Source organism: Saimiri boliviensis, chromosome 10 (genome assembly GCF_048565385.1).
Source record: "Saimiri boliviensis isolate mSaiBol1 chromosome 10, mSaiBol1.pri, whole genome shotgun sequence".
Classification (NCBI taxonomy): domain Eukaryota; kingdom Metazoa; phylum Chordata; class Mammalia; order Primates; family Cebidae; genus Saimiri; species Saimiri boliviensis.
The window spans coordinates 79070147-79091881 of record NC_133458.1 but is presented as its reverse complement, the minus strand read 5'-3'; the positions used below and the strand labels follow the sequence as shown (position 1 = coordinate 79091881).

The window sequence follows — 21735 nt, the reverse complement described above, 5'->3', positions numbered from 1 at the left end:
GAAGGGGTCCTGCCACATTCCCTGGAGGAAAGAATGCAGCACAGAGGACAAAAAGAATCTGAACCAGATAGGCCTTGCTGAGTTTCCCCACTCAACCTATTAGTAGGTCATACGCTTTGTGTCTAATCACACTTCTACACAGTTGTCGATTATACCTATCCAATGAAGCCTCCATAAAAGGCACAAGAGGACTGGGTTCAGAGAGCTTCTGGATAGCTGAACACATTGAGGCTCTGAACCTCCTCCCCCATACTATTCCCTGTGCATTTCTTCACCTGCATCCTTTGTGATAACCTTTATAATAAACCAGTAAATGACTCTCTTGGCTCTGTATAGTTACACCTGGCTTCACTTGAGTGAAAGCACAAGTGGGAAGTGGGAAGAGAGAGAAAAGATCTCCTTGGAACCTCAACTTGGCCTTATGGTGGCCTCTTTCCTTGAAGGATGCAACAGGATCAAGAGAAAAAAAAAGGAAGGAAATAAATAAACTGATAAACATATATTAAGTTTCCCTGAATTCTGCAAGCCACTCTAGCGAATTAATCAAACCCAAAGATGGGGTATGGAAACTCCACATTGAAGCTGGTAGGTCAGAAGTTCCATAGGTCTGGACTTGAGATTGATGGAGGTCAGAGATGGTCTTGGGTACTAAGCCCTAAACCTTTTTTTTTTTTCTTTTTGAGACAGTTTTGCTCTTGTCGCCCAGGCTGGAGTGCAATGGTGCAATCTTGGCTCATTGCAACTTTTGCCTCCAGTGTTCAAGCAATTCTCCTCCCTCAGCCTCATAAGTAGCTGGGATTACAGGCGCCTGCCACTATGCCTGGGTAATTTTCGTATTTTTAGTAAAGACGAGGTTTCATCATGTTACCCAGGATGGTCTTGAACTCCTGACCTCAAGTGATCCACCTGTCTCAGCCTCCCAAAGTGCTGGGATTATAGGTGTCAGCCACCATGCATGGCTTCAATCTGTGGTTTTATGTGTAGGAAAATAGTGTCAGAATTGACCTGAATTGGAGGACACCTAGCTGGTTTCTGCTATAAAACTGATTGCTTGCTGGTGGTGAGAAATTCTTGGTCACAGAAATCTTGTCTGTGATTATTATTGTTGAGTGAAAGGATAGCTCACTTTCTCAAAAATACTTTGAATTTTTTTCCCATGCTTCTGACATACTTTAAGGTACATTTGACCGTAGAAAAACACAGATTTGAAATGCCTGGGTCCATTTACATGCAGATTTTTAAAAATAAATATATCAGAATTTTTTTTTTTGAGATGTGGAGCAATTTGAAAAACTCAGAAGAAATTTTAACTTTGGTAAGTTGAAATTCATGAAAACTTTCTCTCACACATTTACAGACCATACATGACACCATTTGCTGTTGACAGAAATGTAAACAAAAATAAAGATGCAATATTCAATCATAACTGCATAAAATTCACGATAGTACACATCTTACTACTGTAACAATTTCATAGCCACCTCCTGTGGCTATTGCAGTAAGCTCAAGTGTTGCGAGTAAGCTCAAGCTTAAAATGTTGTGTCATGCTCACACCTGTAATCCCAGCACTCTGGGAGGCTGAGGTGGGTGGAGGCCAACATGGCGAAACCCCATCTCTACCAAAAAATGCAAAAATTACCTGGGGTGTGATGGCGCACTCCTCTAATTCCAGCTACTTGGAAGGCTGAGGCATGAGAATCACTTGAAATTGGGTAGCAAAGGCTGCAGTGAGCTGAGATTGTGCCACTGCACTCTAGCCTAGGTGACAGTAAGACTCTGTCTCAAAAAAAAAAAAAAAAAAAAAAAAAAAAAAGTCATGTTACACTAATCATTACCATTTGAGCAGCTGTCTCTCCAGTAAATTGTGTATTGCAATAAAAAGTGATCCTTTGGGCTGGGTTCAGTGGCTCACACCTGTAATCCTAACACTTTGGGAGGCTGAGGTGGGCAGATCCTGAGGTCAGGAGTTCAAGACCAGCCTGGTCAATATGGTGAAACTTCATCTCTACTAAAAATACAAAAATTAGCTGGGTGTGGTGGCCTGTGTCTGTAGTCCCAGCTACTCTGGAGGCTGAGGCAGGAGAATTGCTTGAACCCAGGAAACAGAGGTTGCAGTGAGCTGAGATCACGCCATTGCACTCTATCCTGGCGATTCTGTCTCAAAAAAAAAAAAAAATGGTTCCTGTTTTTCATGGTTCCTGTTTTTCACCATGTTTAGTGCAATATCATACATAAATCTTTAATAAAACCATATGAAGTGCCAAAAGTGGTGCTGGAAGTGCACTCAGGAAGCAGAGAAAGGTTATGACATTAAAAGAGAAAGTTGAGTATCTGGATAGATTGAGGTCTGAAGCTGTGGTTGCCCACTATTTCAGGCCAGACTATTCATCTTGTAAACAGATGACATAAGCTTACAATATGGATCAATACCGTACAGTACTTATGTCATCTATTTTCTCTTCCTTAAGATTTTCTCAATACTATTTTCTTTTCTCTAGCTTACTTTATTGTATGAACACAGTATATAATGCATATCACATACAAATCATGTGTTTTCTGTTTGGTATCTGTAACGCTTCTGGCCAATGGTAGGCTATTAGTGGTTAAATTTTTAAGGGAGTCGAAAGGTACACAGAGATTTTCTTTTTCTTTTCTCACGGGGTCTGTGGTCCCAGTGGCTCCTTCAGAGGCTCTAGGGTACAGCCTTCTCCCTGGGGAGAGGCAGCTTGTCCCCTGAAACCCACTAATGGCCCACAGCCCGAGGCCAAGGTCGCTAGCAAACTGAGGTTTCCCTTCTAACCTCCCCCACTCCAAACTGAAACCCGACCACACGTCAGCCTGTAGCCTGTCTTGTCTGGGGAACATCTATTTGGCTGCCAGCTGTGGGCCACCTGGAGACCCCACTGCCCCACGGTCAGGGTGGCCAGGCCTCCCACAGCACCTATCAGCCATGTGCAGCCTCATCAGAGCCATGCCTGAAGCTGTCAGTGCACATGGAGTCAGAGCTTGCCTCAGGAGACAGGAATAGGGACCCCCCTGGGGAGGACAGAGGACAGAAAGGGGACATCTTGATGGCCATGGGATCCTCAGAAGCCCCAGTTGGGGAGAGGTCCCTGACACTTCTCCCTAGAGCCCACCTGTCACCTTTGAAGCCAGGCTGGGTGACCTTCCTCCGGGGACAAGCTCTCAGAACCAGCGGGGGCCAGAGAGTGTCCTGCACAGCAGCGAGACCACGCTCCGGTGATGCAACACGCTTTGCTGAAGGCACGAGGGGCCTCCGTGCCTTTTCTTACGAGGCTCATGGAGCCCCAAGTGGAGCTGGCAGCCCCGACCCTTCCTGCTGACCGGGTAAGCTGGGGATGACCACGGTCACAGCACCACAGGGTGGCTGGAAGGGCACTCGGACGGAGCCCTGAGGTCAGAGGTGACCTGAGCCTGGCCCCGACCCTGGCTCTCAGAGGCTGGCCTGCTGCCTCCCGTAGAGCCACCCACCAAAGCCGGAGGAGGGACCGGGGAGTGCCCACGCCCCGCACTGAGGATCACGGGAGCGACCCCAGGACGAGAAAGGGCGCCACTCAGCCAGAGCTGCAGGACGCTAGCCTAGCCAGGCGTGTGGGCAGTGCTCACACCCAACACCACCCAGTAAACCCCAGCTCTCCTGCCAGGAGGTGCTGATGACAGACCTGGAGACTGCCCCCGCAGGTCGCAGCCCCTGTGGCTCCAGCTCAGTGAGGGGATGGCCAGGACCAGGCTGCTGGGTCTGGAGACCCGGCCTGACACGCAGGCACAAAACGTGAGCACGCACACGCGAGCACGCACACGCAGGCACGACACGTGAGCACGCACACGCAGGCACGACACGCGAGCACGCACACAGGGGCCGAAACACCAACGGATCACATCTGCCTTGTAGGTGGTGGTGATGGTGCCCACAGTGTTTGACACGCGGCAGCGGTACACACAGATTTTCAATTGTGTAGGGGTCAGTGCTCCTAATGCCCTCATTGTTCAAGAATCAACTGTACTAAAAGAAAATGAATACCAACCTTGAAATTCTGTACACAGTGAAACTATCACTTAAAAATAAAACAAAATAAGTCTTTTCAGAAACCAAAAAGGAAGGAATCTGTCTCTAGAATCTGTACTGAGAAAATACGAAAGGAAGTTCTTCAGACAGAAGACAACTGATCCCAGATCCCAAAATTAAAAGTTTTGCTAGATTGCATTCTAATGAACCTCTAAAGAATGAAAACAAAAATTGAGCACAGAAAAGATATATATGATAAACATGCAAAAAGTAATAATAGTCAAAAGTTTTCCTAGATTTTAATTCTAATGAAACTCCAGAGAATCAAGAAAAAACAGAGCACAGAAAGGATACATATGCAAAAAGTAATAATAGTCATGTCTCAGGGATCTTAAATATGTTCAGCTAAAATTTCAAAAACAAAAGCCCATACATCACAGGAGGAGGAGGGTGGAGAGAATGGTAAATACAGTTTAAAAGTGTTTTTATGTTTTTATATTGTCCAAAAAGTAGAAATGGTAAATGCACTAATTTACATTAAGCTTTATTCTGTCAAGGATGTATGCTGCAACTATGGAATAACATAAAGAATAGTAAAAGAATGTATAAGTCAGGCACGGTGGCTCAGCCTGAAATCCCAGCACTTTGGGAAGCCGAGGTGGGCGGATCACGAGGTCAAGAAATTGAGACCATCTTAGCCAACATGGTGAAACCTGGTCCCTACTAAAAAATACAAAACTTAGCTGGGCATGGTGATGCACACCTGTAGTCCCAACTACTCAAGAGATTGAGGCAGGAGAATCTCTTGAATCACTTGAATCTGGGAGGCAGAAGTTGCAGTGAGCCGAAATTGCACCACTGTATTCCAGCCTGGTGACAGAGCAAGACTCCATCTCAAAAAAAAAAAAAAAAAAAAAAAAAAACAAAAACAAAAAAAAAACAATGTATAACAGTGCTGTGGGGGCGGGCGGGGAAGGGGAATAAAAATATTTAATAAATGTAAAAGAAAGAAAGGACATTAAAAATAAACAAAAGGTCAAATGGAAAAATGTGACAGATTTAAACAAAGTATCATTAATTTGTAATTAAATATATAAAGACTAAATAAAAGCAAAATATAATTAAAGATACAATTGTCAGTCAGATAAATGTTGTATTCTGATTTTGCAACTTCACATCCGGCCATTCTCTCCTTTGCTTATCAGTTCTAAGCATACTTAGTCCACCTGGGTTCTGTGATTTTTCCATCTCAGGGTCCTTGCACATAAAGTTCCCTCTGCCTGTGATGCTCTTTCTTCTACTCTTCCCATAGCTCTTTAAATAAATCAGAAAAATCTTCTCCAACCGCTTTATTAAATAAAAGATGGCCCTATTGTTTTCTCATCTTTACCCTCTGTTTCCTTCATAGCACTTTACACATTTTTAATTTTCTAACATTTTTCTGTTATCCCTCTAGAATTAAGCTTCATTTATTTGTTAATTGTAGACATATGTGAGTGTTTAGTATGTACATCCCTCTCCGCCTGTAAGAGCTAGGGATATGGCAATGGATAAATGCCTGCTCCTTGTGGAGCTAATTTTGTAGAGCAGGAAAGACACACTACCCTTCTCTGTTTTGGTCATTGCTATATTCCAAACACCTAGCAGCATGAGGTAGTTGTGCATTTACTTCTCAAGTCAATGTTTGGTGTACTTGCTAAAAATCATGCCAGATGACTCATAAAGTTTCCTTCATAAATAAGCTTGTAACAGAGATAATGTTGCCATTTAAAGGTGAGAAGGCAGCACCTAAGAGAAATTAAGTAACTTGGATTCAGTTACACCACTAATACATGCCACTACTCTATCTGTAAATTTTAAAATAAACATCCAGTTTCTAACATGAGGAGCTGCTGCTTGATCAAGCAAGAAGGCCCATCTTTCTCTATAGAATAGACTGATTATGTTTTATTTGATTAATCAAATGTGTCTTGAGTTTAGTCTATTGGATGCAGGCCATTTAGATCTCCCCATTTTCTTCAATTTTGCTACTGTCATAGGTCTTTTATTTTTCCTCACCATATCTGCTAGTCCTCAAAATAATTGGCTTTGATCAATGCAACCTATGACATTCAAAGTTCTCAAGAGGGTTACAGAAAAAAAACACTGTAGGCACTCATTTTTAATAGCACTTCACCTTTAAAGCTTTAACTGATCTCTTGTGAAATGGGCAGGACTCTGTAAATTTCTAAGACACCACCTATTAAGCATACAGTATATATAAAATCAGTAAAAGGAAAAGTGTCTATTCCCTATAGTCTTTCCCTGGGCTTACTCAGATTTCCCCTAATACATCTGATCTGAGACATTCCTGGATCAGACAATGCTCTCAGTTTGGTTATTACAACATAAATGCCAAGCCAATGAAAAATGTCCCACTGTATAGAAGGAAAAGTGTCTAAGACACATTAAGTTTCGCTAAGCCAGTTCTATTTATGATCCCTTTATTCCTGCCATTAAAAGTATTATTCCTCTGGCATCCCCAGTCCACAATTTCTAAATTCCAAAGCAATGGTTTCTAAATCTGGCTGATCTACGTGTGTTTAAATAACATCCTACAAAGAGTTGGCATGTAAATTACTGGAGCCATTTGCTAAAGATTCCATTCAAAATGTCTGAAGTCTAGGAATCTCAGGAGTTCCTTAAGCCATTCTGAAGTATATCCAGTTTAGAAAAATGCCATTGTTGGGAACTCCATTTTGTCACTCACCCATTTCAGGGTATTTTCAGGTAGATGGTAGATTAAAGGAAACAAACACTGTTCATTTGAATACTTAAGAAATACTTCAGTCCATTGGATGCCCACAATTTCTAATCCCATGCTGTTCATTCAGTTTCTGCACTAAAAAGTGACATAGAAAAAAACCCATAAAACAAAAATTCAGATTCTGGTTGACATTACAAAGATACAACAGGAAGGTTAGAGTTCTTTTTCAACCAGAGACTGTTATATATCAGATGCCTTCCATGTAAACTACTTGAATTTTCACAAAACCACTGCCTGAACTGGAAAAAAAAAAAAAAATTTGCCTAGAAAAACATTCCTCATGATTGTGTACCTCAATTTACAAAAAAGAGGTTCCTAAAGCATTGTGTGTACATTTTTTAAATCCCAAATTGAGTATTTTAAATATACTTGAAGAACTGTTTATATTAAATAAACCAGAGTCAACATTTCTGCTAAGTAAATAAGAGATTTTGTGAAACGGATATACCTAAAACATAGTCCCACATAAAATAAAAATTCCAAGTGACCTTAAAATATAAGAATTTATCCCCAGTGAGATATACATAAAGGACAAAGGGAACTACAATGTTCTTAAACCATTACCAGTCATCCTATTGTTGACAGTGGTAGTACATTGGGATTAAAGTGGAAGAAAGCAAATAAACAACTGTGTGTTGCTCATAACTAATATTTTTGGCATGCATGAAAAGAAATAATATCACTGAAGCTAAATAAATGTCTTATCATTCTGAATGTAAATCTTTGAATTGAAACTATCACCGTGAAACGATGTATCTAATCTTAAAAAAATAGAAGTCTAGTACAATTCACTGAAAGCCCAGAAACAATGACAAATCCAGTAGTATAGGCTTGGACTCTAAATATCATTTCCTAATAAAAGGAACCTGGCGTCCTAGAAAAACAGCAGATCTGGGAAAGGAAATGTACAGGCTAAGATAGGGACTTTGTGTTCAATGAGAAATCAAAGAAACCATCCAAGATTACTAGGGTTATGTGAAAAAGACTCAGTTCTCTCTAAAGATGAGACAGTTTATGCATAAATAGGAATAATAAGCTGGAAGAGACGGAATTATATCAAATATATCTTGGTCTGTTTGTTTTTTGAGAGACTGTTTTGCTCTTCTCAGCCAGGCTGGAGTGCAATGGTGCAACCTTGGCTTACTCCAACCTCTGCCTCCTGGGTTCAAGCAATTCTCCTGCTTCAGCCTCCCGAGAAGCTGGGACTCCAGGCATGTGCCACCATGCACAGCTAATTTTCTGTATTCTTAGTAGAGACAGGGTTTCACCATGTTGGCCAGGCTGCTCTGGAGCTCCTGACCTCAGGTAATCCAACCACCTCGGCCTCCCAAAGTATGGGGATTACAGGTGTGAGCCACTGTGCCTGACCTCAGATAATATCTTAATGTGCAAGTTTGTAGCAATATTCAAACAACAACCTCGTTGATTATCTTTTCAGGATGCTAAGAAATCAACTCATTTTGAAAATTTGTAAATCAAGAGAAACGTGCATTTATCTTGCCTTCCTTTCCTTTAAGAACTGAATCTAAGAATAACCAAATCATTGCTAAGAAATTTCTTATTATAGAAAGACTCAGTTAATATATAAAGACTGATAGAATATAAAATGTCACCATTCTGCAGCTTTGATTAAAGGATCTTGCAGGTACTGTCCTTTCCAGTAGCCAGTCACTTGTGGCAGGTTAATATTAATTAAAATAAAACTAAAAATTAAATTCCTCAGTCCTTTTAGTCACATTTCAAGTTGCTAATGACTTCCATATTTGACAGTATGAACATAAAATATTTCCATTCTTTCAGATAGTTCTATTAGATGTCATTGACTTGAGACAGTGACCATCAACCAACATCACAAACGACAACCAGACATAATACCTACTGATGGGAGTACAAAGCACCATCACCTCTGAGGTAGCCTGGGGGAAAAAAAGAATATTGCAGAAAAATCAAAGTACAAAGAAACATGTAAACACTATGGAGATGCATTCAACAAAGCCCAGAATGTAGGAAACTACATAGGAGGGAATATTCAATCAGAGAGAGAGGAGAGAGAGAAAACATCTGTAGAGACACATATTGGCCAGTCACAATGGGTAGACTATAGTCCATTGAAAGCTGATTCCAAAAGCTTTTTACAAATTTAAAATAATAAGGGAAATCTAAACACTGCATGGATATTTGGCTATTTTGAAGAAGTATGCATTTTTTTACATGTGATAGTGAAATTTTTTAAAGTATCTTTTAGACACATACACCAAAATGTTTATAAATAAAATGTAATTCCCAGAACTCACTTCAAAATCATCCACAAGTGGAAAGAAAAGGAAAGTGGCATCGAAGGTAGTGAATGGAAGTATGGGAAACCAGATTGGCCCTAAGTTGATAACTACTGAAACTAGATAACAGATACTTGGGTATTCATTATGTTATTCTACTTTTGGGTAAGGTTGAAATCTGTCATAATAGAAAGTTAAGATTTTATCTAAAGGTAGACCTTTACTGAAATGAATCAACTTCAATATCTCTCATCAACCACTAATATAGGTAATCTCCACTTCAGGGCAACATAAACAGAAGACACAAAAACAAGACCAAAGACTGAAAGTAACTCGAAAATAACACAGCATACATAATCACCCACAAACACAATCACTGTCACCAACCAGATGTGCCCATAAATACTGCAAGTTTCCATTAAATGTCAGCATACAGATTCCTATCATTAGATAAAATTTGTGAATTACTGATAACAATCTTGAGGCATTTTGAGGAACCACAATGTATACAGACAATTTCAAATTTTTAATGTCTGAAAGTGAGGTATTGTATTTTGATGTTATGTCTATACTAAAAAATAACCATGATTTTAAATTAAATTTTGTCTCTTATAGAAAAAGGTAATATTGTGTTACAATAAATTGGTAGTTTAGAAACCTAAGGAAATAATCCATATTTCAAGGAAATTTAGAGTTTCACCAAGTTCCACCAAGTTGCCATTTTGTGATATGTATGAGTTCACCATGTTATATCCTCCACCCCATGCCCACCCGCCAAAACAAGTATTTTCTTTTTTTTTTTTTTTTTGAGATGGAGTCTTGCTCTGTTGTCCAGGCTGGAGTGCAGTGGCACGATCTTGGCTCACTGCAACCTCTGCCTCGCGGGTTCAACCTCGGCCTCAACCTCCCAAGTTGCTGGGACTATAGGCACCCACCACCACACCCACCTAATTTTTGTACTTTTAGAAGAGACAGGGTTTCACCATATTGGCCAGGCTGGTCTCAGACTCCTGACTCTGTGATCCACCCACCTCAGCCTCCCAAAGTGCTGGGATTGTCGGTGTGAACCACCACACCTGATCAACAAGTATTTTCTTTAAATAGATTGATCATAACATATTCTGGCTATTAATAACTATTCATTGAACGCTTAATAAAGTGTCAGTTACTCCACTAAATATCATTGCTTGATTTAATCATTTTAATCAGTTATACCCCAATGGTAGATATAATCCTCAGTTTACAAATGAAGAAACTAAGGCTGCAAGTAAATTGCCCCAGGTGAAGTAATAAACATATTGATTCCTACTGGTTAACAATAGGTCAATTTTTACCAAACGCTTGGCAATATGTGAAACAGTTAATAAATGTTATTTCAACCCTCTCAAAATTCTATGAGACAGTCTTCATTTACCCAGGAGGGCATTCTCATCATAAGTTTCAAGGAATTTGCTAAAATGTCACATGTGTAATAATGGAAGCACCAGGACTTGAACACTGATCTGACTCCAAAGCTCATGTTTTCAGCCAGTACGTTTAACATCCTCCTAAACTACCTTCCTATACAGGTATTACTATATTTTTAATATTCATGCACAGAACTGGATACATACTCTGGCTGTGGTTTATTGAGATTATTACTTCTGATCTTCATAGATTTTCATGTTAACATTATTACTTTACATTGGCACCTTATATTGGTTCATATTAAGGCTTAAACACTACAGTATTGCATATCACCAGGATCCATTTCCAGAATGTTCTGCCAAATTTAAACCTTAAAGGTAAAATTCCAGCTCCAAAGGTAAAATTCCAACTTGATGCTATACCCAAGATTCTTAATTGCATCAGCTGAACGGTGTTTAATATCATCTAAAGTTTGATAACACTTTTTTTTGCATCTTTATTATTGTTGATGAAATCATTGTTTACATTACAGAGGAAATTATTATACTAAATGGAACCTCGAAATACCAGAGTTCCTTCAAGGTCACAATGAATAATTAATGGAACAATCCTTGTGTCAAATGCCTTGTACAGGCTGGGTGTGGTGGCTCACACCTGTAATCCCAGCACTTTGGGAGGCTGAAGCAGGTGGACCACCTGAGGTTAGGAGTTCGAGATCAGCCTGGCCAACATGGCAAAACCCCATCTCTACTAAAAATACAAAAATTAGCAGGGTGTGGTGGTGCACTTGTAATCTCAGATGATTGGGAAGCTAAGACAGGAGAATCACGTGAACACAGGAGACAGAGGTTGCAGTGAGCCGAGGTCGTGCCACTGCACTAAAGCCTGAGCAAGAGAGCAAGACTCTGTCTCAAAAAAAAAAAAAAAAAAAAAAAAAGCTTGTACAAACTAAGTCTATGCCTTTCCCTCTGTTCATAAACCATCATTCATTTAGTAATTCTTCCCATATATACATATATTTAAAACTTTATATTTTTGTCTCCCAATAATTTTTCCATAAGTCTTAGTATACTTCTGATGCTTTAAGAATACTATTTATAAACCATTTTAAGATTTCTGCACATTTTTAAAATTAAATATCTTTAAGTATAAAAATATTTTATTTTTATTGAACTTTGTTCTTTGATAATAATTTGGATTCAGTTGAGCAGTTCTTGATTAATATTTTGTATTAAACCCAGTAACTTAAAATACAAGAAAATATTTTAAAAATATGCATTAGGAAAAGGTGTGCCATAATAAAAACCAGATATAGGAGCACAGTCTAAACTCTTCAGGATTTAAAGACTCATTACACTATGGTGTCAATAAATGGAATAGGTGGGAAGGAACTTGAACTTAGCAATCTGGAAAATCTTATGATGAGTTTTATAGCTGAATTGTCTTTTATAAATCAGACTTTGTACAGTGTTCATGCTATTTTCTCTTTTGTTCATTAAATATGAAAAACTTAGATAACATTAATTTGCTTAAGTTCTTAGGTCACAAAGGGTCAACACGCAAACATTTGAAATAGTTAAAAAAGTTACTATTTTATATAGTAGGTAGACACAAAGTACAAGGAGACTGAAAAATCTAATTGATACACAGATTTTTTTTTTCAGCAAGCTTTATTAATCCATCATGGATCTACTCATGTTTGCAGCAGATACCATGATTTCAGTATCAGTGAAAGAAGAAAAAAAAAATCAAGCAGCCTTCAATGCCTCTCACATCTAAGCAGATCTAAACTACTATAGGACTAAACAGCCTAGCTGGCCAGTTGTTTTTACACATCTAATTAAAAGCTTCAGCAAAAGTGGAAATACATCAAAATTCAAAGTCAAATACTGTTCTCCTAGTGCTTCAAGTAGTTATTGGTAGTTATTATCCACATTTCTATAAACATTCTAAGTGACCATCACTATTGCAGGAATATTTAACATACGAAGGCTCCACATGAAGCTACTTCATTTTGTGTGACACAAGAATCAAGGTTCCAAAAACTCAGTTATGCCACTAAAAAACAACAACAACAACAAAAACAACCAAAGCCAAAACCAATCCTGCTAGCAAAGTGCATTTCTTTTGGTGAGTTTCAGAACCAACAGCTGTTAGCTTCAGACAAAAAATAAGCTGATTTAGTAGTATATGATCACTGGATATAAGTCTCTGCCTGTAGGTAAGAATTAGATAAAAGGTCCTTCCTCCTTACAGAGTTTTTTCATTCCAATGTAAACAGCACTAGTGAATTTTCATATAACAGGTTTGTTATTTTACCATTCATTTTTTATCATGATAATTCTTATCTGTCATACTGTTAACATTTCTTCCTCTCTATAATCAGGACTGGACAGCCCATGTAACACCGTTCAATTTGTAAACAAAAAATTAAAGCTCAGAACACATACAGGATCTCTTTCACATTTTCATTCTACAGCGCATCAGGTACATTTATAAAGCTTTTGCTCTTCCCAACACACTACAAAAATATATAAAAACCACATTTTTCAGCCAGCAAATATTAATAAAATATCTCATAACTGGAATATTTTAGAGACCACATATTGTAATTACATCCTCTTGACTAAATCAATTGCCTTCTTCAAAAATCCATATATGTATCCAGTGCATATTAGGTTACATGCCCATATTTACTATGAATGAGTCAAGTAAATTATTTTAGGTTCTTCAAGTGAAAAGTGCTTCTGACAACAAACTATTTCTGCAATAGCCCTAAATCCCCGAAGAAGTTGTTTTAAACCTGTGTAGAACAATGCATAGCTATTTCTAAAAAGTAAGAATACACACCAAAACATGCTTTATCAGGAAAACTAATCCATGCACTTGAATATACCCCAAATATCTTATTTTTATTAAAGGCAGATCAACTTAAACATTGTCTAGAATTAAACTATACCATTAAATTATTTGATTCCAGAAAGTGTCAAAAAATCATTTGGCCAAAACTTAAAAAAGCAAATACTTACTCCTTGTCTCTTACTTCAAAAAAGGACTGGTGGACCAATGTGATCAATGTAACTGCATATATGGTAATCTACCTTAACATTTCCATCAATTAGCACTTTATCGTTACAAAGCCTTGTATGCAATTTTCTTGCAAAGGCTTCCCCCCAAAAGATATAAGCAAAAAACACTAGGTAGACGCTCTTTAAAGTTTTATTTCACTAACTTCAGGTCAAATTTCCACAACTGTGATCTGGTCAATTTACTATCCTTGCTTGGCTTCCCCAAATGGTAGTACCAAAAGAATTGTGGGGTAGGGAGAAGAGACCACTTTAAGAAGCACTGCATTTACTCATCTTCCACAAGGCAACAGAGTTGGGCATCTGATTGTTCAACAAAACAAAGCTTTAATAGCATCCAGGAGGGCAGACAGGCAAACCAGGCTGTAGACACTCTTCTATTTGTCAAAATCAGACCAGAGAAAACCTACTCCACACAGATATAATAGGTATAAATATTCATCTTTTCTTTTTCTGTTGTCGCAACATTTTTCTTCTTTTAATTATCATATCATGTAGTTTCTCAAGTCCTTCCTTTAGGCCATCTCCTATGATTGCACAGGTAGGCTGCAAATGCCAAGGAGTTGATGAGCTCAGTTCACCCATTGCTAACAATTTCTCAATTTCTGAAAGAGACAATGAGTTCCTCAAGTCTTGTTTGTTGGCAACTATAAGTACAGGAACTCCTTGATTTTCTGATATCCTAGTTATTTTGTGAAGTTCAGTTTTGGCTTCTTCCATCCTTTCGACATCAACAGAGTCCACAACAAATACAATGCCATCTGTGCATCTGGTATATGATTTCCACAGTGGCCTTAATTTCTCCTGACCACCTACATCCCAGAAGTGAAAAGTGACTGTTTTAGAATTTCCCAAGGTTACCTTAATTTTCTCAGTGTTAAATCCTTTGGTAGGTACAGTATTTACAAATTCATTGAACTGCAGCCTGTATAAGACAGTTGTTTTTCCGGCACAGTCCAAACCCAGAATAACAATGTGGAAGGACTGAAATGAAGGCAGGCTGGACAGGATAGAAGTCTGGTCTGACAGCCCATTCCCCATTTCCAGCTGTGAATAAATGTCCCAAATTGAAACGCTTTCCTCTTCTTGATTTAGAACTTGTCTTCGTAGGGGATCCAGCTATAAGACTACTGGGAGAGGGAAGAAGGGATAAGTTATTCTTCTGAAACAATACAGTAAACAGGTTTATTCTATTTTGCTAAAATAACACGAATAACTTACAACTTGCTTTGCTAAACAAACCAGAAGCGATGAAACGTGTATGAAAATGCATACAATCCAAGACAAATGATGGAATAACAGTGACTGAAATTATTTGGTTTACTTAAATTGCAGCAATATGTACGCTATTCTCCTGGGTCCCCAAACCTCAAAGACCTCATTCTGGAAAGAACCCAGTCACCAGTATCTGGTCTAAGTCGCGGTAACCACCAAGTGCCTGTTTGGCAGAAAACTCACAGGTCCTATCTTGGGAATCTAATTCGACAGGCTTAACAGCACTGCAAAATCACTATCATCTCCCACCCCTTTAAAAATAACGTTCTCACCTCCCGATATGGAGTCTGGGTCCAAATGGGAACGCATGGGCAGGCGTTTCTACGCAGGGCGAAGCACCCCACGTCCTTCCAGCTCAGCTCTCCAAGCAGCTCTGGCAGTAGCGGCACTAGAAACCCTGGACTCAGACTCCGACCACGCCCACTCCTCCCGGTCCACCCATAATTCCAAATCCCATTGGTCACCTGCATCAGAGCAGCCATGCAACTCCCGCCCCCGCTCCCTAATTGGTGAGGGTAACTGCCGCTCCCAGCGCAGAGGAACTGGGCGCTTTCTTGGTTCACCGGCACCACCTGTTGCCCTTAAGTTAGAAGAGGCGGCGTTCTCGGAGGGAGCCGAGCGGCCTCTGCAGGGGAATGGGAGCCTCGAGCGGTCAGGTCGCCGCCAGCCTGCCGGCTCCACCCGGCCCGGCGCACCTGCAGCGTGGCCAGGGCGCCAAGCCGAGCTCTCACATCCGGGGCCCGCAGTCATCGCCAACGCGTTAACCCTTTGTCCGCCGGCCCGACGGTGCCGGTTGTGTGGGTCCCTGAGGCGCAAGAGATCCGACCCGGCGCGCCCGCCGGGTAAGCCCACCCTCCCCCGAGCGGGATCCCCTCACCCCGCCCCTCCGCACGCGGCCGGCTCTTCTCCCTCGGCAGGGCGTGGTCGCCCTTGGCCGCCCACCCCGCCGCGGCTCACCTGACTAACCGTCCTTCCCTCCTCTTCACTCAGCGTCTCTCTCAGCCGCTGGGGAGGTGCGCTGATACCTGTTGGCTGGCACCAGGGAGGCGTGGGCGGTGGCGGAGGACTGGGCGCCGGGCGGGCGCCGCGCGCCAGGCTGCCCTAACGGTGCTCGCCCGGCAGCTCCACGCCACAGGTCCCGCCCCCCGCCAGTGCGCCGCCCCAGCGCCGGCCAGTGGGGGGCGCGCGGGAGCCGCGTCTCCTAGCAACGCCAAAACAAGGTCGCGTTCCAGTCAGCCTGGCGAGGGCTGCCCGCGAAGTGGGCTGGGACTTCCGGCCTCGCCCCAGAGCGGTGGCTCCCGGTGGCCGGGTCTGCGGCGGCTCGCCACCTTGGCGCGGGCTCCACCCGGCCCCGCCTTCCCTCAGGACGCCTGGCGCGTGCGCGGTTGGGCATCCCAGAGTTCGCCTGTTCCGGGTGGTCCCCCGGTGGCTGGCGTCGGTGGCCTGGGTCTGCGGGACGGGTCTGCGCCTGCCGTCGCCGTTTGTAGAGCAAATGAGCCCGCTGTTCCGCGTGATTGTAGCAGCATCCCCGGGAGCTGGCGACAGGTAGAAACAGTCCAGTTTGACACATAAGGAAATACACTCTGAAAGATGAATTTTTTTTTTTTTTTTTTTTTTTTTGTCTTTCAAGTTGCTCACACAATTTTATTAATTCCAGTAGATACTGCCTCCAGTATACCATTCAACTGCACAGCATTTGTGTGTGCTGGGGTGAGACATCGGTGCATTTTGCTCGAGGGTCCAGTTCCCTTAAAACTAGCGTTTGCAGTTTAACCCTTGGAAAACAGCACAAAAAGCCATCTAGCCTTTTTTTTTAAACCTCTATCCCTTCAAAATTCCCTTTGCGCCCATACACATACGAGGTATCTCTACCTACCGAAAGCTGCATCTTCCAAGCAGTGGGAGAGAGTTTAATTCTTCACTTCCCTCTGCCTCTGCGTTTTTGTTTCCATCTTCTTTTTCTTCGGTGACTTTCGTTCTTCATTAATCTGAACAAGCTCTTCACTTTTGTCTATGATGTGTTTTAGCGGTACATTATTCCTCCCGGGCAAAAGCTTCATATCTTCAGTGTTAATGGTGGTTCTTTTCGCATGTCTTGCAAACATTTCTAGGTCTTTGGCAAAAATTTCTGCCGGGCTTGGTGGCTCACGCCTGTAATCCCAGCACTTTGGGAGGCCGAGGCAGGTGGATCAAGAGGTCAGGAGACCCAGACCATCCTGACCAACAAGGTGAAACCCCATCTCTACTAAAAATACAAACATTAGCTGGGCGTGGTGGCGCGGACCTGTACTCCCAGGTACTCAAGAGGCTGAGGCAGGATAATCTCTTTAACTTGGCATGCGGAGGTTACAGTGAACCGAGATCATGTCACTGCGCTCCAGCTTGGCAACAGAGCGAGGCTTCGTCTTCGGGGAAAAAAAAAAAAAAATCGCGTTGTCAAAAAGCTCCTAAATTGCTGCAGTGATTTGTTTGCTGAGCTGCATCTCTGCTCAGTGCAACTTCCTTCCAAAAATAACCCACCATGCTTCCTTTGGCCTCCGTTGTTAAGAAAATGGCCAAGAAAATATCTGGGTTGGGCGCGGTGGCTCACTTGTAATCCCAGTAGTTTGGGAAGCCAAGGCGGGCGGATCCAGAGGTCAGGGGTTCGAGACCAGCCTGGCCAATCCTGGTGAAACCCTGTTTATCCTAAAAATACAAAAATGAGCCGGGCGTGGTGGCGCGTGCTTGTAATGCCAGCTACTTGGCAGGTTGAGGCAGAAGAATCGCTGGAACCCGGAAAGCGGAGGTTGCAGTAAGCCTAGATAGCGCCAGTGCACTGTAGCCTGGGCGAAAGAGCCCCATCTCCGTGCCTGTAATCCCAGCTACTCAGGAGGCTGAGGCAGGAGAATTGCCTGAACCCAGGAGGCGGAGGTTGCAGTGAGTCGAGATCGCGCCATTGCACTCCAGCCTGGGTAACAAGAGCAAAACTCCATCTCAAAAAAAAAAAAAAAAGAAAAGAAAAGAAAGTAAATCACTGTTGTTCCTTGGCCTCCACCTGCTCCTTCATCAGAGTGGAGTGGCAAAGGCATATAACAGAAAGGGAGGTCAAGCAGATAGGATATTTCCTGCAGAAGCCCTAAAGGGGTGTTTCTAATGACCCAAGCAAAATTAGTGGTGGTCCTGGAACTGTTAATCTAAGTCTACTAGTCATCAAATGCATGCTTTTCACTGGATGATTCAGATTAAACGTAATTTTGTCTTTGATCAGTTAAGTTCACAAATATTTATTGAACACCTACTAGACACAATTCTGTGTGCTTGGAGATAGAGGTGAGCCAAACGCACTGTCCCTGCTTTGTGAAATATTGGAATCTCTATGGGAGAAAAATTAAGTAAATGGATATATAAATTTATAAAATTTTATCAGCAATAATTTCAGGATGCTTATGACAATGTGCAAAAGAAATAATGACTTAAAGTTGTAGGAAAGCTTTCATCAAAAAACATCTTTTTGCTGGAGGCTGCAAGAGACTGTAACTTGGAAGAGTCTATATGGTACACTTTTTAAAAAAGTGTACTTTTTTCTTTTTAAATATGGGTAGGAGTCCTCAAGAAATATCTTAGTTTTTCTCAAGACCGCTATTGCCAGTGATATTTATCTCTTTTGTTACTAGCATAGGAACATGCAGAATTGTTATACTGGATTCTCTAAAAAGTCGAGACCAGCCTTGCCAATATGGGGAAACTCCATCTCTACTAAAAATAGAAAAGATTATCTGGGTGTGGTGGTGGGTGCCTGCAATCCTAGCTACTCAGGAGGCTGAGGCAGGAGAATCGTTTGAGCCAAGGAGGCAGAGGTTGCAGTGAGCTGGGGTCACGCCATTGCACTCCAGCCTGGGCAACAAGAGAAAAACTCTGTCTCATTAAATAAATAAATAAATAACCGACGTGAAATACAAGGTTTAAGTACAATGCATAATTTCAAGACAGCACACTGATTTTGGGAATAAGAGCTAGAAATACAGCATATTCTGTAAACATGAATCTACTATAAACTAAGGATGGCCTTATTAAAGATTGTGGAATCTCATTAGCCATTCACATAATCAGCAAATAAGTGTTAAAGGGCTTATTGCAATAACCTATTTCCTTTTCTTGGAAATTCAGCAGAGATTCTTTATTAAACTGGAATAGCTTGCAGATTCTCCTTAAATCAAGAATTCTGAGCAAGAAAATTCTGTGGTAACCCTCGGTTTACAGTAGTTCTGAAATCAGTAGGCCCTTCAAGTATTCCTTGCACAGTCTTCCCTGGAGCAAAAAGGGAAAAAAGGAAAACAGAAACATTGAGGGCTTCCAGTCTTGCAGAATCACCCTCACTGAATTGCACTGTAATGTTATACCCTAGGACTCAGGTGTCCCCAGAATTTTTACACAGGGGGCCAGTTCACTGTCCCTCAGACCGTCGGAGGGCCACCACATACTGTGCTCCTCTCACTGACCACCAATGAAAGAGGTGCCCCTTCCTGAAGTGCGGCAGGGGAGCTGGATAAATGGCCTCAGGGGGCCGCAGTTTGGGGACGCCTGCCCTAGGTTGTAAAACTACAGTAGTGGCTGGCAAACTACAGCCTGTAGATCAAATTCAGGAGATAAGAATAGTTTTTATGTGTTTAAAGGGTTGCAAGAGAATGGATAAGAAAAGAATATGCAATCAAGTCATCTGTGCCCCCCACAACCCACACATACAAAATAAATTTGCTTTCTGCCTCTGTAGAAAAACGTGTAGTATGCCTGTTCTATATATAAAAATCATATGAAAACAGCAACAAATGCTATTAAAAGCAATCGAATTTGTGAGACACAAAGTTCACTTTGTTGCATGATCTTATAGAAGGCTCATTCAGAGATTTTATTTATATACTATGCCAGAAGAAATTTCCCTTTAGGCTGTAGCTTATAAACAGTGCCTCGGTGCCCTGGGGGCCTCGGAATTCCTAGGGGTTCTGTGGGATAGTTTAACTTTTTGAGGGAAACACAGTGACATCTGTTGGACTTTATTAACAACTACAACTATCAAGTTTGGATCTATCAACTTCATAAATAGAAATTTGGGATATTTATTTTGGCCTGAGGTACCATGAAAAAATTACCGAGGCACTAGAGGCTCTGGGAACTTTGCCTTTAATTATGGTTTTTCAAACTTGGCTAAGGATGAGAATCACCTCTTAAAGCTTGTAAATGTATAGATTCCTGGTTCCTCGTATTTCAGACCCCCCAAATCAGAATCATCAGGAGAGGAGCCAGTGATCTCTATTTGAAGTAAGTACTTCAGATAATTAATGATTAGACACTTTTAAGAGATACTAATAATAAGAAATGGGTAAGTTTACAACAGTAATTTACCTTGTTTCTCTTTTTGAATTAAGTGTCAGGACCCAGATCAAATCTAATGCCTGTATTCTCACTTCTAAGTAGAAGCTAAGCAATGAATACACATGGACATATAGAGTGGAATCATAGCCACTGGTGACTTCAAAAGATGAAAGGGTGGGAGAAGGGTGAGAGATGAAATACTACCTGTTGGGTACAGTGTACACTATTTGGGTGATGGCTACACTGAATGCCCAGACTTCACCACCACTACACAATATATCCATGTAACACAACTGCACTTGTATCCCCAGATGTGTGAAAATAAAAAATAAAAATCAGATGCATATAGCATTCTTCCTCTCTTCCATAGCCTGATTTTTTATGATATACATAAGTTAAGCATGTGCATACTGAAATCACGTCCTTCCTCACCTTTACCACAGCGCGCGCGTGTGTGTAGATAATATATGTTTAGGATACCTCACTTCAGTTGTTTCTATGCATATTTATTATGTATTCAGAGCGATATAAACATTCATTCCCTTCTATCACTATTATTATACCTGCTAAACACATGACCTTCCTCTTAGTTCCTGTTTCAGGTGACAGCAATTTATTTAGTTGTCCTAGGTAGAAATTTCAGGGACATTAAAAAAATTCTCCTGTGTCCCACTTAGGATTAGCTATCAATCTCCTTTTAATCCATGTCTTTCCATTCCCATTTCTACTACTTGCATCTGGTTATTGTGGATTTCTCACCTATACTAATTAATTTACCTCAACTGATTTTTCAGCTAAAAAGCAGTGGAGGAGTTTGTCTCCTGTGTCTGGCTCCAAGTCTCTCATCCACTGTATTATAGGGAGTCCACATTTAGGTTAATTCATTTTCATCCATGGCAGCATAGAGCCAGCATACAATTTTTGATAAAACTTTAAAAAGAGGATGTCAGAAGGGAAGTACAATTCAAAATTCACTTGGAATGGGCCCTAGGTAAGAATTTCCAGAGTCCACAAGTCTAAACCCTTCTCCTGAACTTCTTTTATGGACAGCTTCAGGGCCTAGCTCCACCCAGTTCCAAGTCACAGAACAGTTTGCCCCTTCCTCTACAAGGCCTTCACGTGCCTCTCCATACCTGAGTCCAGGCCCAGCTACCACGAGGCACAGTGGTAAAAAGGCATCATGCCACACTGTTCAAGGCTCACTTTCTATTTTCCTATTTCCTAACTTTATCTGCCTCTTGCTAGTGTAGTTGACTTAGGTTCAGCTGCTCGCTGCTCAGAGGTCAAAGCATGAGAAGTGAGATGTGGTAAAAGGAAAGTAGCTTTTTTTAAAATGCCAAAAAATGGAAAAATGGCTGGGCTCAGGCCTCAGAGGAACCATCCCAAGCTTTAGTCAAGGAAGAGTAGTTTTAAAAGGGGAACTTGCAATGGAGGTATGTGGGAGTGGTGCTGGGTACAAGGTCTATGTCTTGTTCTGGTGGCTGTCTTGAGTCATGGTCTACCTGGAGT

The 21735-nt window shown here is 41.3% G+C and overlaps 1 protein-coding gene, 1 long non-coding RNA gene and 1 other non-coding gene across 6 annotated transcripts in view; 2 read left to right on the top strand and 1 right to left on the bottom strand.

Annotated features, from left to right (window-relative positions):
- The first annotated feature begins 316 nt into the window (after nucleotides 1-316).
- On the top strand, nucleotides 317-455 carry LOC120365490 (small nucleolar RNA SNORA64/SNORA10 family). The gene has a single exon (XR_005580415.1). It is a non-coding gene; the product is annotated as a small nucleolar RNA SNORA64/SNORA10 family (small nucleolar RNA).
- Nucleotides 456-12167: 11712 nt separating this feature from the next.
- On the bottom strand, nucleotides 12168-16014 carry ARL4A (ARF like GTPase 4A). Of its 4 annotated transcripts, none has more exons than XM_010349323.3 (2): nucleotides 15835-16014; nucleotides 12168-14732 (listed from the first exon to the last, which is right to left on the bottom strand). In XM_010349323.3, the coding sequence occupies exon 2, from the start codon at nucleotides 14641-14643 to the stop codon at nucleotides 14041-14043; it is 603 nt and encodes a 200-aa protein (XP_010347625.1). In that variant the 5' UTR covers nucleotides 14644-14732; nucleotides 15835-16014; the 3' UTR covers nucleotides 12168-14040. The 4 variants fall into 4 exon arrangements, with proteins under 4 accessions (XP_010347625.1, XP_003938710.1, XP_003938708.1 ...); XM_003938661.4 differs by having other exon boundaries at nucleotides 12168-14729; XM_003938659.4 differs by lacking the exon at nucleotides 15835-16014 and adding an exon at nucleotides 15150-15480.
- The window catches only part of LOC141580103 (uncharacterized), a 90167-nt gene continuing 83925 nt past the window's right edge, over nucleotides 15494-21735 (top strand). Inside the window, exon 1 of the long non-coding RNA XR_012512138.1 lies at nucleotides 15494-15719. This is a non-coding gene — a long non-coding RNA (uncharacterized LOC141580103). The remainder of the gene's footprint in view (nucleotides 15720-21735) is intronic.

Excerpts from the sequence above, each read along its gene's own strand:
- ARL4A (XM_010349323.3), bottom strand. The coding sequence starts at position 14,643 with ATGGGGAATGGGCTGTCAGACCAGACTTCTATCCTGTCCAGCCTGCCT.